The sequence below is a fragment of the Hemibagrus wyckioides genome, linkage group LG22, assembly GCF_019097595.1.
Source record: "Hemibagrus wyckioides isolate EC202008001 linkage group LG22, SWU_Hwy_1.0, whole genome shotgun sequence".
Classification (NCBI taxonomy): domain Eukaryota; kingdom Metazoa; phylum Chordata; class Actinopteri; order Siluriformes; family Bagridae; genus Hemibagrus; species Hemibagrus wyckioides.
Window position 1 is genome coordinate 2,969,480 of NC_080731.1, and position 16,201 is coordinate 2,985,680.

The 16,201-nt window shown below is 37.0% G+C and overlaps 1 protein-coding gene across 5 annotated transcripts in view; it reads right to left on the reverse strand.

The window, feature by feature from the left end:
- taok3a (TAO kinase 3a) overlaps positions 1-16,201 on the reverse strand; it is a 62,686-nt gene that overhangs the window by 11,649 nt on the left and 34,836 nt on the right. For all 5 annotated transcript variants that reach the window (XM_058375428.1, XM_058375425.1, XM_058375427.1 and 2 more), the window contains 8 exons: positions 14,862-14,958; positions 14,451-14,564; positions 13,806-13,897; positions 12,893-12,986; positions 12,396-12,477; positions 9,972-10,139; positions 3,271-3,462; positions 912-1,037 (listed from right to left, as the gene is read on the reverse strand). In XM_058375428.1, the coding sequence (XP_058231411.1) occupies positions 912-1,037; positions 3,271-3,462; positions 9,972-10,139; positions 12,396-12,477; positions 12,893-12,986; positions 13,806-13,897; positions 14,451-14,564; positions 14,862-14,958 (965 nt within the window). The remainder of the gene's footprint in view (positions 1-911; positions 1,038-3,270; positions 3,463-9,971; positions 10,140-12,395; positions 12,478-12,892; positions 12,987-13,805; positions 13,898-14,450; positions 14,565-14,861; positions 14,959-16,201) is intronic.

Below are 16,201 nucleotides of genomic sequence, written 5' to 3' on the forward strand. Positions count from 1 at the left end.
AAACAGGTGACATCACCTCATACACGACGAGGACTCGGGGATCGATTGTCATGCCTTCCATTGATCCCAAACATGAACATTACAACAATGTGTAAATTAGGAAAATAAGCAAAGTGAGCGAGCTTTAGGGAGTGTGAGAAGTGAACTGAGATTATTGGGACGTCCATTATGACATGTTTATCAAGCCTTCACGCGCATGTCGTGTGTGTGTGTGTGTGTTTTAATTCTTGGTGACCTTTTCGCTGAAAACCGAGCAGAAACAAAGCAGAAAAGCCGCAGAGAGATGAAAGTAAATAGACGCTGCTTTTGTGTTTCAATGACGGAATGATGGCTGATGAACAATGCGGGCTCGCGTGAGCACAGCCGCACAGCCTATTGACCGCAAACTGTTGCCTTGACAACAGACACAAGCGCTAAGTGTGCGCGTGTGCGCGCGCTCGCTCGCGTGTATTTGGACGTAGCGGGGATTTTCTTCGCACCCTTATAAATAAAGCATTAAAGGGTCCGACAATATTTTTGTTAAAGTTTAAATTCATAAAAGCAAGAGACTTTAAACGCTCGATTACTAAATATAAAACCTACACAGAGTCATGTTTATCCCAATCTCGGCGAAGAAGTATAAATTAAATGTTAGTAAATGTTTGTGCGACTTCCTTTAACTACCTTTAATTATTATTACTATTATTACTATTATTATTGATATCATTATTATTATTACTATTATTATTAATCATCATCATCATCATCATCATCCCTAAACTTGCACTTAACTAGTGACTGCTTAATGACATCATCATCAGGACAAAGAACATAAAGTGGAGAGGGGAGGAGAGGAGAGGAGAGGAGAAAAGGAGAGGAGAAGAGAGGAGAGGAGTAAAGAGCAGGCATGATGTAAGTGTTTGTACTCTTACCAACGAGGCGGATTTGATGGTAGCGAATCGTTCACGGTTTTTATAATTATGAGCCTGAGCACGATCTGATGGTGAAGGTCGAAAGTCAGAGCGGTGACCAGCTTCATCACGGATATACTGATGATCCTGAACACACACAGACGCAGAGAGAAACACATTAATGAACTAGTTGAAATACAAACAAAACAACAAAACAACAACAACAATATGGAACAGTTTGGAGTTACATGATATAGAGTGTGGGTGATGTGGAAGGAAAAAAATTAATTTCTACAACTTTTAGCGTTTGTATCACTAGAATCTAGAAAAATTAATATTTTAGTGTCTACAAAATAAGTTAACGTATTTTTCTAGCTTCTTTCATATTTTTAAAAATAACATGTTTAAATAAATAAACACTGAAAAATTTAAAAAATATTTACAGATTTTAAAAAATGATTAGAAACAATGAAATATTTCAATATAAATATATAAAATAAATAATAAATATATACATAAAATAACATGTATAGGAAAATTGTCAGATAATGGACTATAGAATGAAAAATATTTTAAAAATGAACAGTGAAAAAAAATAGTATTCAACAATAAAAATAATTTTAAAAAAATAACTTGATAATTAATAATAAATAAATTTATAAATTAATACATTATTTTAGCCTATATTGTTGCTTTTTTTATTTAGTACAAAATCAAGTAATTTCTGTCAACAAACCCTCCAGACATATCATACTTTATATTCCAGATAATAAACTTAAAATAATTTTGTAATACCATGATATAATAAAATAAACTGATAAACAATAAATAAATAAATAAAACACAGAAAAGGAAAAATATCAGCTGTTTTCTCAGTTTGTAATTATTTAAAAAATTAACATAAAATATGTTCGGAACAGAAATCATAATATCTCAGAAAAATCTATTGTGACAGAACTTATAACAATATTGATATTGTTATTTATATTTATAAATATTTACATTATAATATTTATATTATTATTTATAATTTAAATATATTATTTATATTTCTTAAGCCTCATTGTGCACTATTGAACATTATTATTTACAGTATTTAATTATTATTATCTTGCAGTATTTAAGATTCTTTTTTTTTTTGCAGTATTTAATATTTTATTCTAGGAATCAGCACTTTAGTTCCTTTAATTTGAGTGCATCATGGGAAATTACTTTTTATTCATTCATTCATTCATTCAATTATTTATTTATTTATTTGAAGTTATTATGGTGCATACTATTATTATTATTATTATTATTATATTATTATATTTACATGATTACACTTTATTTAAATTTACAGGTTAGTTAATCATTTGTTTTTGCCCACAATTTGAATGAACATTTTTTGTTTATATATTATTAATAATAGATATTTCTATCAATATTGTTTTATTATTTTTTATTATTAATAATTATTTATCAGTCACAGTTATAAAATCTGATTCACAAATAATTTTGTTTTTTTTGCTCAACATTATCAGTTTGAGTGAAATATTATATTTTCTTCAATAAATATTTGTAAATCATTTCCATAAATATCTTCCTGAATTCTGAAGCCTCTATTTTTTTCTTTCTTTAGTCTTTGGCTGCTTTAAATTGGCAAAAAAAAAAAATTCTTGTTTATAAAATATAATATTGTAAACTGTGTTGAAAGGTCAGCTAGTGATTTTGATATAAAAATCAATTAACGATGCATGAGGATTTTCAAGGCGGTGAAATGAAGTAATAAAAGTTGTGTATCTGAGAATAAAAGGCGACTGAACGTCTCATTTCTTCCACCTGATATTTCCACTCACACCTGTACACACACACCTGCCATTAAAAGAAAAGGGTAGGGTTTTTGTGCGTGTGAGAGAGAGAGAGAGAGAGAGAGAGAGAGAGAGAGTGTGTGTGTGTTGTCCTTTTCATGACATGCCAGAGTAATTACATGCTACAGAGTCCTGCCCATGTCCACTTTGAGAAAGCCACACCCTTACCATATTCAGTGGAAGGAAATATTTGCACAACCATTCTTCATCCTTCTCTCTTTTCATGGGTTTTTATGAGTTTTTATTCACTTGAAGTATTGAGGTTGGTGTGTATTAATGTGTTTGCCACAGGCTTGTGCATAAAATCTCACTATTTCAATCTGCAAGTTTTATTACAGCAGAAAATGCTGCAGCCAATCAGAGTTCAATATGCAAATGAAGGCCAGGCAACTTATTTACATATTTAAATAATCTCGGTTTCTGAAACTATCACAATGTAGTATGATGTAATCACACTTTTTTTTTTTTTTTTTTTTTTTTTTACAGTTTAGGTGATGTGTGCAAGTGTGTGTGTATGTGTGTGTGTAGACCTTTTTGTGGTGTGTGGAAGACTCGAGCGTGCTGTCGTACTCGTGGGTTGGTAGTGCCATTTCAGAGCAGGGGTCATCGTTACACTCCTGTAGGCTGTTGATGCTGCTGCTCTGACTGCCCGTACTGATGGAGGTACTGGGCACAGAGTGATTACTGCCAACACTGTTCCCCTTACAGCCCTGATCTCCATCCTGCACACACACACAGTGAGACAGACAGTGAGAAAATAATATTAATAATAAGTATCAAAGATAGGAAGAAGTGGCAAGAAGAGGAAGGAAAGGTAAAGGTGGTCAAGTGAAAGACAGGGGGAAAACGAAAGAGGTTAAATGGAGTGAGAAAAAGCAAGAAGTGGGAAAAGATGACAGAAAGCTGGCAGAGAAGCCTGAAACAAACAAAACGGATAAACTGAAAGAGACACGGAACAAAAGAGGACAAGAATCAATCCAGGAATCATTTCAGATGGCAAAAGGTATAAAAGAGGAATAAAGAGATAGGTGGATATGATGCAAAGATGTTAAAATGAGTGAGATAAAGGTAGAAAAATTGTGTGAGAAAAAGAAAGAGACGAGTGAGAAAAAGCAAGAAGGAGGAAAGAGGGATGAAGAATGAGGTGCAAGAGAAAGAAAAACAGATCAACAGTAGAGGAAGGAAGGAAGGAAGGAAGGAAGGAAGGAAGAAAGTGAATGAATAAACAAAAGAAACAATTTAAACCAAGGTCAAAATGAAAAAAAAAATCAAGGGAAATAAAGACAGAACAAAATAGAATGTGAAAAAGAATGGAGAGAGAGAGAAAAAGGAAACCAAGACAAAAAAGAGGTAGAGATACAGTATAAGAGAAAGAAAAGGATACAGTGAATAAAGTGCTGCGATCCAATTTGAGAAGTTACCGAGGCTTTGCTTTAACGCGCGGCATTACAGCGGATAAATCCGTCCAGGATGGAGCGACTGAACCATAAACAGGTAGAGCGATTACTCTGACCTTTTAAATATCTGTTTCACATTCAGGGTAATCACTTCAAACCTTTACAGAATGATTCGATTACAGCCGCTACGCACATCTGACCCGACTGCTGCAGAGCGCTCGCATCTGAACAGCAGAGATTAGAGATAATAAGAGTGTAATGTGGATCTGCAGTGAGAGTGAGGAGCAAGGCCAGAGCAGCTCGCTCCTGTCATCCATTAGAGGGAAACGTCCCATTATTAAAAGCTATTAGACCTTAATTAGTTCACAATCCTGAAACGCTTGATGCACTAACAGCATCACACCACTTCTGAAAGGATGTGTGATAAAGACTAACTAAATACATAAAACTCTGAGGAACATCAAACATCATTATTCTCAGACATTCACCATCAAACACCATTTATCTCTAAACACCAACATTCATTATTTGCCATCGAACACCAACTCTTGTGATCAAACACCAATGTTCTCCATCAAACATCAGCATTTATCTCTAAATACCAACAATTACCATCAAACACCAGTGTACACCATCAAACACCATTCATCTTCAAACATCAACACAAACATTCTCCATCATTCATCATCAAACACCAACATTCTCCATCATTCTTCATCAAACACCAACATTCTCCATCATTCATCATCAAACACCAACATTCTCCATCATTCTTCATCAAACACCAATATTCTCCACCATTCATCATCAAACACCAACATTCTCCATCATTCATCATCAAACACCAACATTCTCCACCATTCATCATCAAACACCAACATTCTCCATCATTCATCATCAAACACCAACATTCTCCATCATTCATCATCAAACACCAACATTCTCCACCATTCATCATCAAACACCAACATTTTCCATCATTCTTCATCAAACACCAACATTCTCCATCATTCATCATCAAACACCAACATTCTCCATCATTCATCATCAAACACCAACATTCTCCATCATTCTACATCAAACACCAATATTCTCCACCATTCATCATCAAACACCAACATTCTCCATCATTCATCAAACACTATTATTCATTATCCAACACCAACATTCTCCATCATTCATCATCAAACACTAACATTCTACATCAAACACCAATATTCTCCACCATTCATCATCAAACACCAACATTCTCCATCATTCATCAAACACTATTATTCATTATCCAACACCAACATTCTCCAACATTCTACATCAAACACCAATATTCTCCACCATTCATCATCAAACACCAACATTCTTCATCAAACACTAACATTCTACATCAAACACCAATATTCTCCACCATTCATCATCAAACACCAACATTCTCCATCATTCATCAAACACTATTATTCATTATCCAACACCAACATTCTTCATCAAACACCAACATTCTCCACCATTCATCAAACACCAACATTCTTCATCAAACACCAACATTCTCCATCATTCATCATCAAACACTAATGTTCTACATCAAACACCAACATTCTCCATCATTCATCATCAAACACCATCATTCATCATCAAACACCAACATTCTCCATCATCAAACACTAATGTTCTACATCAAACACCAACATTCTCCATCATTCATCATCAAACACCAACATTCTCCATCATTCATCATCAAACACTAATGTTCTACATCAAACACCAATATTCTCCACCATTCATCATCAAACACCAACATTCTACATCAAACACCAACATTCTCCACCATTCATCATCAAACACCAACATTCTCCATCATTCATCATCAAACACCAACATTCTCCATCATTCATCATCAAACACCAACATTCTCCATCGTTCTTCATCAAACACCAACATTTTCCATCATTCATCATCAAACACCAACATTCTCCATCATTCATCATCAAACACTAACATTCTACATCAAACACCAATATTCTCCACCATTCATCATCAAACACCAACATTCTCCATCATTCATCAAACACTATTATTCATTATCCAACACCAACATTCTCCAACATTCTACATCAAACACCAATATTCTCCACCATTCATCATCAAACACCAACATTCTCCAACATTCTTCATCAAACACTAACATTCTACATCAAACACCAATATTCTCCACCATTCATCATCAAACACCAACATTTTCCATCATTCATCAAACACTATTATTCATTATCCAACACCAACATTCTCCAACATTCTTCATCAAACACCAACATTCTCCACCATTCATCAAACACCAACGTTGTACATCAAACACCAATGTTCTCCATCATTCATCATCAAACACCAACATTCTCCATCAAACACCAACATTCTCCACCATTCATCATCAAACACCAACATTCTCCATCATTCATCATCAAACACCAACATTCTACATCACATACTAACGTTCTCCATCAAATACCAACATTCTCCACCATTCATCATCAAACACCAACATTCTCCATCATTCATCATCAAACACTAATGTTCTACATCAAACACCAATATTCTCCATCATTCATCATCAAACACCAACATTTTCCATCATTCATCATCAAACACTAACATTCTACATCAAACACCAACATTCTCCATCATTCTTCATCAAACACCAATATTCTCCATCATTCTACATCAAACACCAACATTTTCCATCATTCTTCATCAAACACCATATTCTCCATCATTCTTCATCAAACACTAACATTCTACATCAAACACCAACATTCTCCATCATTCATCATCAAACACCAATATTCTCCATCATTCTACATCAAACACCAACATTTTCCATCATTCTTCATCAAACACCAATATTCTCCATCATTCTTCATCAAACACTAACATTCTACATCAAACACCAATATTCTCCACCATTCATCATCAAACACCAACATTCTCCATCATTCATCAAACACTATTATTCATTATCCAACACCAACATTCTTCATCAAACACCAACATTCTCCACCATTCATCAAACACTATTATTCATTATCCAACACCAACATTCTCCAACATTCTTCATCAAACACCAACATTCTCCACCATTCATCAAACACCAACGTTGTACATCAAACACCAATGTTCTCCATCAATCATCATCAAACACCAATATTCTTCCTCAAACACCAATGTTCTCCATCATTCATCATCAAACACCAACATTCTCCATCAAACACCAACATTCTCCACCATTCATCATCAAACACCAACATTCTCCATCATTCATCATCAAACACCAATATTCTCCATCATTCTACATCAAACACCAACATTTTCCATCATTCTTCATCAAACACCAATATTCTCCATCATTCTTCATCAAACACTAACATTCTACATCAAACACCAATATTCTCCACCATTCATCATCAAACACCAACATTCTCCATCATTCATCAAACACTATTATTCATTATCCAACACCAACATTCTTCATCAAACACCAACATTCTCCACCATTCATCAAACACTATTATTCATTATCCAACACCAACATTCTCCAACATTCTTCATCAAACACCAACATTCTCCACCATTCATCAAACACCAACGTTGTACATCAAACACCAATGTTCTCCATCAATCATCATCAAACACCAATATTCTTCCTCAAACACCAATGTTCTCCATCATTCATCATCAAACACCAACATTCTCCATCAAACACCAACATTCTCCACCATTCATCATCAAACACCAACATTCTACATCACATACTAACGTTCTCCATCAAATACCAACATTCTCCACCATTCATCATCAAACACCAACATTCTCCATCATTCATCATCAAACACTAATGTTCTACATCAAACACCAATATTCTCCACCATTCATCATCAAACACCAACATTCTACATCACATACTAACGTTCTCCATCAAACACCAACATTCTCCATCATTCATCATCAAACACCAACATTCTCCATCATTCATCATCAAACACTAATGTTCTACATCAAACACCAATATTCTCCATCATTCATCATCAAACACCAACATTCTCCATCATTCATCATCAAACACCAACATTTTCCATCATTCATCATCAAACACTAACATTCTACATCAAACACCAACATTCTCCATCATTCTACATCAAACACCAATATTCTCCATCATTCTTCATCAAACACCAACATTCTCCATCATTCATCAAACACCAACATTCTTCATCAAACACCAATATTCTCCATCATTCATCATCAAACACTAACATTCTACATCAAACACCAACATTCTCCATCATTCTTCATCAAACACCAATATTCTCCATCATTCTTCATCAAACACCAATATTCTCCATCATTCTACATCAAACACCAACATTTTCCATCATTCTTCATCAAACACCAATATTCTCCATCATTCTTCATCAAACACTAACATTCTACATCAAACACCAATATTCTCCACCATTCATCATCAAACACCAACATTCTCCATCATTCATCAAACACTATTATTCATTATCCAACACCAACATTCTTCATCAAACACCAACATTCTCCACCATTCATCAAACACTATTATTCATTATCCAACACCAACATTCTCCAACATTCTTCATCAAACACCAACATTCTCCACCATTCATCAAACACCAACGTTCTACATCAAACACCAATGTTCTCAATCATCATCAAACACCAATATTCTTCATCAAACACCAATGTTCTCCATCAAACACCAACATTCTCCATCACATACTAACGTTCTCCATCAAACACCAACATTCTCCACCATTCATCATCAAACACCAACATTCTTCATTATTCATCATCAAACACCAGCGTTCTCCATCATCAAACACCAACATTCCCCATTATTCATCAGCAAACAACATTCTCTATCAAACACCAACATCAAACACAAATGCTATTCGACACTAATCACTGTTCACTAAAACACTCATTATGAAACACCAGTGTTCTTCCTTCCACATCAACACTCTCCACTATTAATCATCAAACACCAACCTTCATCATCAAACACCACCATTCATCAGCCAACACCAACTTTCAGAACAGCAACATTCACCATCATCATCATCATCATCATAATACACCAAAATTCATCTTTAAACAAGATTCCATCCCAACATTCTACATAATTCTTCATTAAACACCAACATTCAAATCAAACCGGGAGTGACTCACTGCATAATATTTCAGCATGTGTATCTGTAACACACTTCACACAACAAACACGTGTAAGACACGTGAAGAGGTGACATTCATACGAGACCCAAGGTATAAACCAAACGTGTGGTGTGAGGGTTTAAGGGTTCAGACGTGCTACACTCTGCACCAATCCTCTGTAATTCCTGTTAATCGGGTTCAATGCGTTCTCTCTCTGTTACCAAACAAACGGCTGCTTAAACTTCTCAGAAAGCTCAAGCCTCAGAATGTGACATTTTTTACACTTCTTTAATTCCTACCATGTAAATAAATACCGTGTTTACAGCTAGATCCTGGTGCAGGTAGAGATACTGGTACAGCATCTGAGGTTTGCACGAGTAAGCTAATGGTGGCGTGTTTGGGCTTGGACTGGAAGCTGCATCTCTCAAAACATTCCAATCAAATCCAATAAGTAAGCATTTGCTATATGTATGAATGCATCAGCCCCTATTGCTAGATGGTTCCTAGAAGGTTCTTCCCTTTCCACTTTCTCATCAGATCTATTCCTGAACATAATAACAAGTTGATAGAAAATGTTGACTCTTGTTCTTCGATCAGAGTTCTTCTCCTACCTCCTCCTCCTCCTGGGACTCTCCCATCGGACTGTTATGTTTCTCCTGGTAGAGCATCTTCTTCATCTTGCGGTACTGCAGGTTGTCCAGCTCCCGCACGGCATCCTTCGTCCTCTGGATCAGGTCCACCAGGACCCTTGGAGGTCGATCACGACGCACAAAATCATGCTGGAAAACAGAAGAGAACGTGCTTCAGCTTTACAAAGACTTTCTGTAGAGACTAAAGCAACGTATAGGGATGGTGTAAAGAGACAAGGTTTAATATAATGAAGCATTTTGTAGGAATCTCCTTCAATTTTCACATTTCAGACATGCATTTTTATTAATCCTGTAGTCCACAGAGCAATGGTTGATACAAGAAGGTCAGCCTGTGCCAAACAACTTTGGGCAAAACCATGAGCCAAAACACAGGCTGACAAGGAATCAGCATTGATAGCAGGCAGTAACAACCAGGATAATGGCCAAGAGGTCAATCTGCCTCCAGCTTATCCATCTAGCTAACCCATGTAGGCGTCAGCTGTTCCAAATGGATGTCTACGATTAACGGACGGGTCGTGGAGAAAACTAATCTAGAGGATTATCTATATAAAAACCGGGGATTCCCAGTCCCACAACATTCCAGGGGGTCTAAACTATACTGCAGAGGTCAAAGGTCAGAGTGTGATTTGAGAGCTGTGTGTTTGAGATTTAGGATGAAATGTGGCATTGTGGGAATAGTTCTAGATGCTAAACTCGGATTAGTGACCTGGTTTCTTCGTGAGCTTGGAGGGGTTGGGGGGTGTAAGAAGTACAGAGAGAGACTGACAGAGAGGGGGGGAATGTTTTACAACCCAACCCTCTTCCAATGCACTCCATTATAACCAAATCCCCTCCCAATACATTCCATCAAAGCCAAACCTCCTCCCAATACATTACCTCATAACCAAACCCCCTCCCAATGCATTGTCATAACCGAACCCTGTTCCAATACGTTACCTCATAACCAAACCTCCTCCCAATTCATTACCACATAACCAAACCCCCTTCCACTACGTTGTCATAACCGAACCCTGTTCGAAGACATTCAATTCTAACCAAACCCACATTCCACCATAAACAAACCGCCTTCCGCTACATTACCTCTGAAATGAATCCCCTTCTACTAGATTATGTCATATTCAAACCGTGTTCCAAGACATTTCATCATAACCAAACCCACAAACCAATACATTCCGTCCAAACCACACCCCCTTCCACTACATTATGTCATAACTGCACCCTTTTCCAAGACATTCCATTGTAACTGAACCCCCATTCTACTACATCATAACTTAATTCCCTTCCACTACAATCCATCATAACCAGACCCCCTTCCACTATATTCCACTATAACCAGACCCCCTCTCACTACAATCCATCATAACCAGACCCCCTTCCACTACATTCCACTATAACCAGACCCCCTTTCACTACATTATTTCATAACCAGACCCCCTTTCCACTACATTCTATCATAAACAGACCCCCTTCCACTACATTCCATCATAACCAGACCCCCTTCCACCACATTCCACTATAACCAGACCCCCTTCCACCACATTCCGTCATAACCAGACCCCTTTCCACTACATTATGTCATAACCAGACCCCCTTCCACTACGTTTTGTCATAAACAAACCCCCTTCCACTACATTCCATCATAACCAGACCCCCTTCCACTACGCTCTGTCATAACCACACCCCCTTCCATAACATTATGTCATAACCGCACCCTGTTCCAAGACATTCCATCGTAACTGGACCTCCTTCTACTACATTACATCATAACTGGACCTCCTTCCACTACATTACGTCATAACTGGACCCCTTTCCAATAACCATTCCCTAATAAAACATCTTTCGTATGGGAGGTAATTCTCCTATCCTAGCCAATTTTCTGCACCAGGAATACTTTGCTGCCGAGCTTGAAAGTCTTACGTTTGCACATACGGTTAGGAGTTAAAAATGGATCGTAAGCCGTCCCGCCCGACTTCACAAACGAAAGCGTGAGAACTTCCTCCTACATCTCTCATCTGGGTCAGAGAGCGAGACTGGAAGTATATCAGATGTACACATTCAAGAAAACACACATACAGTTGTTTTGACTTTCCACAGATCCCACTGGTACAGGAAATGAGTGGATAACATAGGCATCACTATATTCTGTGGGTGGATTGCGCACATGCGTGTGTGTGTGTGTGTGTGTGTGTGTGTGTGTTCCCGTGAGTCAGCGAGGACAGATGAGTAAGAAGCACTGTCAGAGCAGGAAGCTGCAAATGATATGGTGAGGAGGAAGTGAGAGAGTGTAGGCGACTTGCTTTAACGTTCAATATTGAGCAACTTACTCACACCTATGTGTGGTGTGCGTGTGTCTGTGTGTGTGTGTGTGTGTGCGCGTGTGCTCACTCGCAGGAGTTCAGCTGAAGGGGGTCTGTCCTGAGGTATTTTTTGTAGGCAGTAATCCACGAAGCTCCTGAACGCATCCGACCTGCACCCCAAAAAAAATTAAAATAAAAAATAAATAAATAAAACACACAAAATCAAGAAAAAAAAAGTAAAGTAAAATTAAATAAATTAAAATTTATGCACAATATTATATTTTGAACAACGTGTATCAGGAAGTAGTAGGGTGATACCAACAGTTTATTTTATACTACCCATGATTCATTGTGTGTTGCTGAAATAATATAAAATCAGCAACTTTAAGGAAGCTAAGGGTGCCAATACTTTGCAACACTGTGTAATTGCGTAAACTAGATGAACTGAATGAAGTACTTTAACATTATTAGGTGATTACATTTAGTTTTTCTGATTAAGTAGCGGATTATGTCGAATTTTAGTCATGCCCTGGTGTCATGGACAGACCTGTGTGTGTGTGCGTGTGTGTGTGCGTGTGTACTCACCAGTCATTGGACTGCAGCGTGGGCGAATCATTCTGAGCAATGTGATATAAGGCACTCATAGCATTCATGTTGAACAGAGGAGGTTTGCGCTCGGCTATCAAAAAATAAATAAATAAATAAATAAATAAAAATTAATAAATAAATAAAAATAAGACATTTTAAATATAATAATATATTTCAGTTATACCATGTAGTCCTGATTTTATATTTTAGATCTAATATAAATTTAGTCAAAAGTTATCACTTCAAATCAATACAATAATACACTGTGGAAATATTACAGCTCTCTAAATAAATTATTTAAATATTCATATTTATATTCAAAGGGGAAAAAATCTCAAAATCTGATTGGTCACAAGGTGTTGATTAATCTTCTAGAACAACAGCAGTGCTTTCTGACACACAGACAGGAGTTTACCCTTTGTGGTTTCTCAGTACCATTGAAATAGAGAAGAACAGGAACTAACTTTTTTTTGGTAAACGTTGCACAACATTACATGTAACTATAAACGGATAAATAGTACCTGACACTAAATAATAATAAAAAAAATAAAAATAAAAATAAAAATCCCGGCAAACTGCGGTAGTTTACGGCCAATAATCTAATAAAGACTTTGACATGCTCTTATTCTTACTCTTAATAATCCTTAACGAAGTTTACACACCACACCAACCCATGGCTGATTATTTTCCTATGTCGTCACTTCCTGAAGTGTTTTATTCCGATATTTTACACTATATATGAATTTGCGAGTCAATTTCCACACCTTTATCAGTCACACATTGATTATTTCTGTTACAGAAGATAAGGAAGTGTAAAACACAGTTTGTTACAATAAAAGTTCATTTCATTTTGTTCAAAAGCACTGTACATGCGCGCACACACACACACACACACACACACACTACTGACCTAGCTCAATACAGGTGATCCCCAGAGACCAGATGTCCACCCGGCCTTCATATTGGCCTTCGTCCATGGCTAAAATCACCTCAGGAGCCATCCTGTTCTCACACACACACAGACCAATTTAAAATTAAAAACAAGGCTACATTTTGCCACTGTCAGTGCCCCAGTGTCCTTGTTCTAATGGACATTAATCTGCTTTGTTTTATTATCTATCTGTCTCTGTATTCGTCCTTCTTTCTGTGTAGTTCTATCGTTCTGTCTGTCTCTGTGTCCATCTGTCTCTCCCTCCTTCACTCTGACTTTCTCTCTCATTCTCTCCAACAGTCTGTCTGTCTCTCTGTATTTACCTGTCTCAATCTCTTTCTCCTACTCTCTGTCTATCTTCATCTGTCTTTCTAATTGTCCCCATGCCATTCTATCCATCTTTCTCTTTGTTTTTTCTTCAGTCTCTCAATCACTGTCTGACTTCTTTTCTCCATCGCTGTCTCACCCTGCTTCTGTTGATCAGTCTCCATCCCTCTAATTGTTCCTCTCACTTTCTCTCTCTTCTTTATTTAACCTTGTCCTCATCCCCCCCCTGTCCACAAATCTCAGTTTTGCTCTGTCTTTCATTCATCCATGTCATAAATGTGATGGACAGACACTGACCAGTACGGAGTCCCCACAAATGAGTTGGCTGGAGAGCTCATGGAGGCAGAGCCAAAATCAGCCAGTTTAACCTGACCAGGCTCAGTCAAGAGGATGTTTCCCGCCTTAACATCCCTGTGAGAGAGAGAGAGAGAGAGAGAGAGAGACAGACAGAAAGAAAGAGACAGACAGACAAACGGGAGAGAGAGAGAGAGAGAGAGAGAGAGAGAGAGAGAAATATAACAAATATAACAAATATAACAGCCATAAAAAATAATTTACAGTTTTTCTATCATTGTTTATGGTAACTCATTTCATCTAATAAACATATGATATTATACAGTAATAAAGCAGTATAAATATTTCATAATGTTTACACACACACACACACACACACACACACAGAGTGAGTGAAGGCAGGTAAGAACTCACCTGTGGATCATGTTATGGGAATGCAGGTAAGCCAGTCCCAGCAAGGCACCATGGGTGATGGCAGCGATTTCAACCTCCTGCAGTGGTTTCTTATGAACTGCACAAACAGCACAGGATTAACACCCACACTAAACACCAACACAATGCTAGTGTTTAAATAAGGAGGTTGCTGTTAACTGAAGAAACACTGTTACATGTCAGAATCTGGTGGTGAATTCCGTGGTTTAGTTGATTGACTGTTGTGACAGTGTTTAATCAGTAAATGTTTGTTGAAGAATATCAGTGTGCAATAGTGTCTGATTTTAACTGTTAGTGGTAAATGTTGGTGTTTGTTGGTGAATGATGGAGAATGTTGGTGTCTGTAGACGAATTGTGTTTATTAGTGAACAGTGGAGAGTTGGAGAGTTTTATGTTAGTGTTTGATGATGAATATATTAGCGTTTGCTGGTGAATGATGGAGTCTGAAAGCATTTGATGGCGATTGATGGTGATTGTTGGCGACTGATTATGTTTGATGGTGTTTGTTGATAAATGATGGTGTTTAATGGCGACTGTCAATATCCAGTAGTGAATGTTGGTATTTGATGGTGTTTGTTGATGAACGGTGGCATTTGATGGTGACTGATGATCTTTGATGGTGTTTGTCGATGAATGATGGTGTTTAAGGGTGACTGCTAATTTCTAATAGTCAGTGTTGGTGTTTGATGGCGATTAAAGGTGATTGTTAATTTCTAACAGTGAATGATGGTGTTTGATGGTGATTGTTAAATTCTAATAGACAGTGTTGGTCTTTGAGGGCATGTGATGGTGACTGATGATCTTTGATGGTGTTTGTTGATGAATGATGGTGTTTGTTGATGAGTGATGGTGTTTAATGGTGATTTTTAATTTCTCTAATAGTGAATGTTGCCGTTTGATTGCGTTTGTTAATGCATGGTGGTGTTTGCTGATGAATAATGGTGTTTGATGGTGATTGTTAATTTCTAACAGTGAATGTTGGTGTTTGATGGTGAATGTTGGTGTTTAATGGTGTTTAATGGTAACTGTTAATTTCTAACAGTGAATGTTGGTGTTCGATGGTGCCTGATGGTGACTGTTAATTCCTAACAGTGACTGTTGGTGTTTGAGGGCATTTGATGGTCATCAGACAGATTAAAATGTTACAATTTTCGACAATTAATCCTCTTAGGCTTGTGTTGAGAAATCTGGCTTTCATGTTCCCTCATTTCAGAATTTAAGTACAACACCACAATAGTGCTATAAAAAAGAGCATATTGCAGGTATAGACAGTGTAATGCATCAATCACATCAAAGTGTGTGTGTGTGTGTGTGTGTGAGAG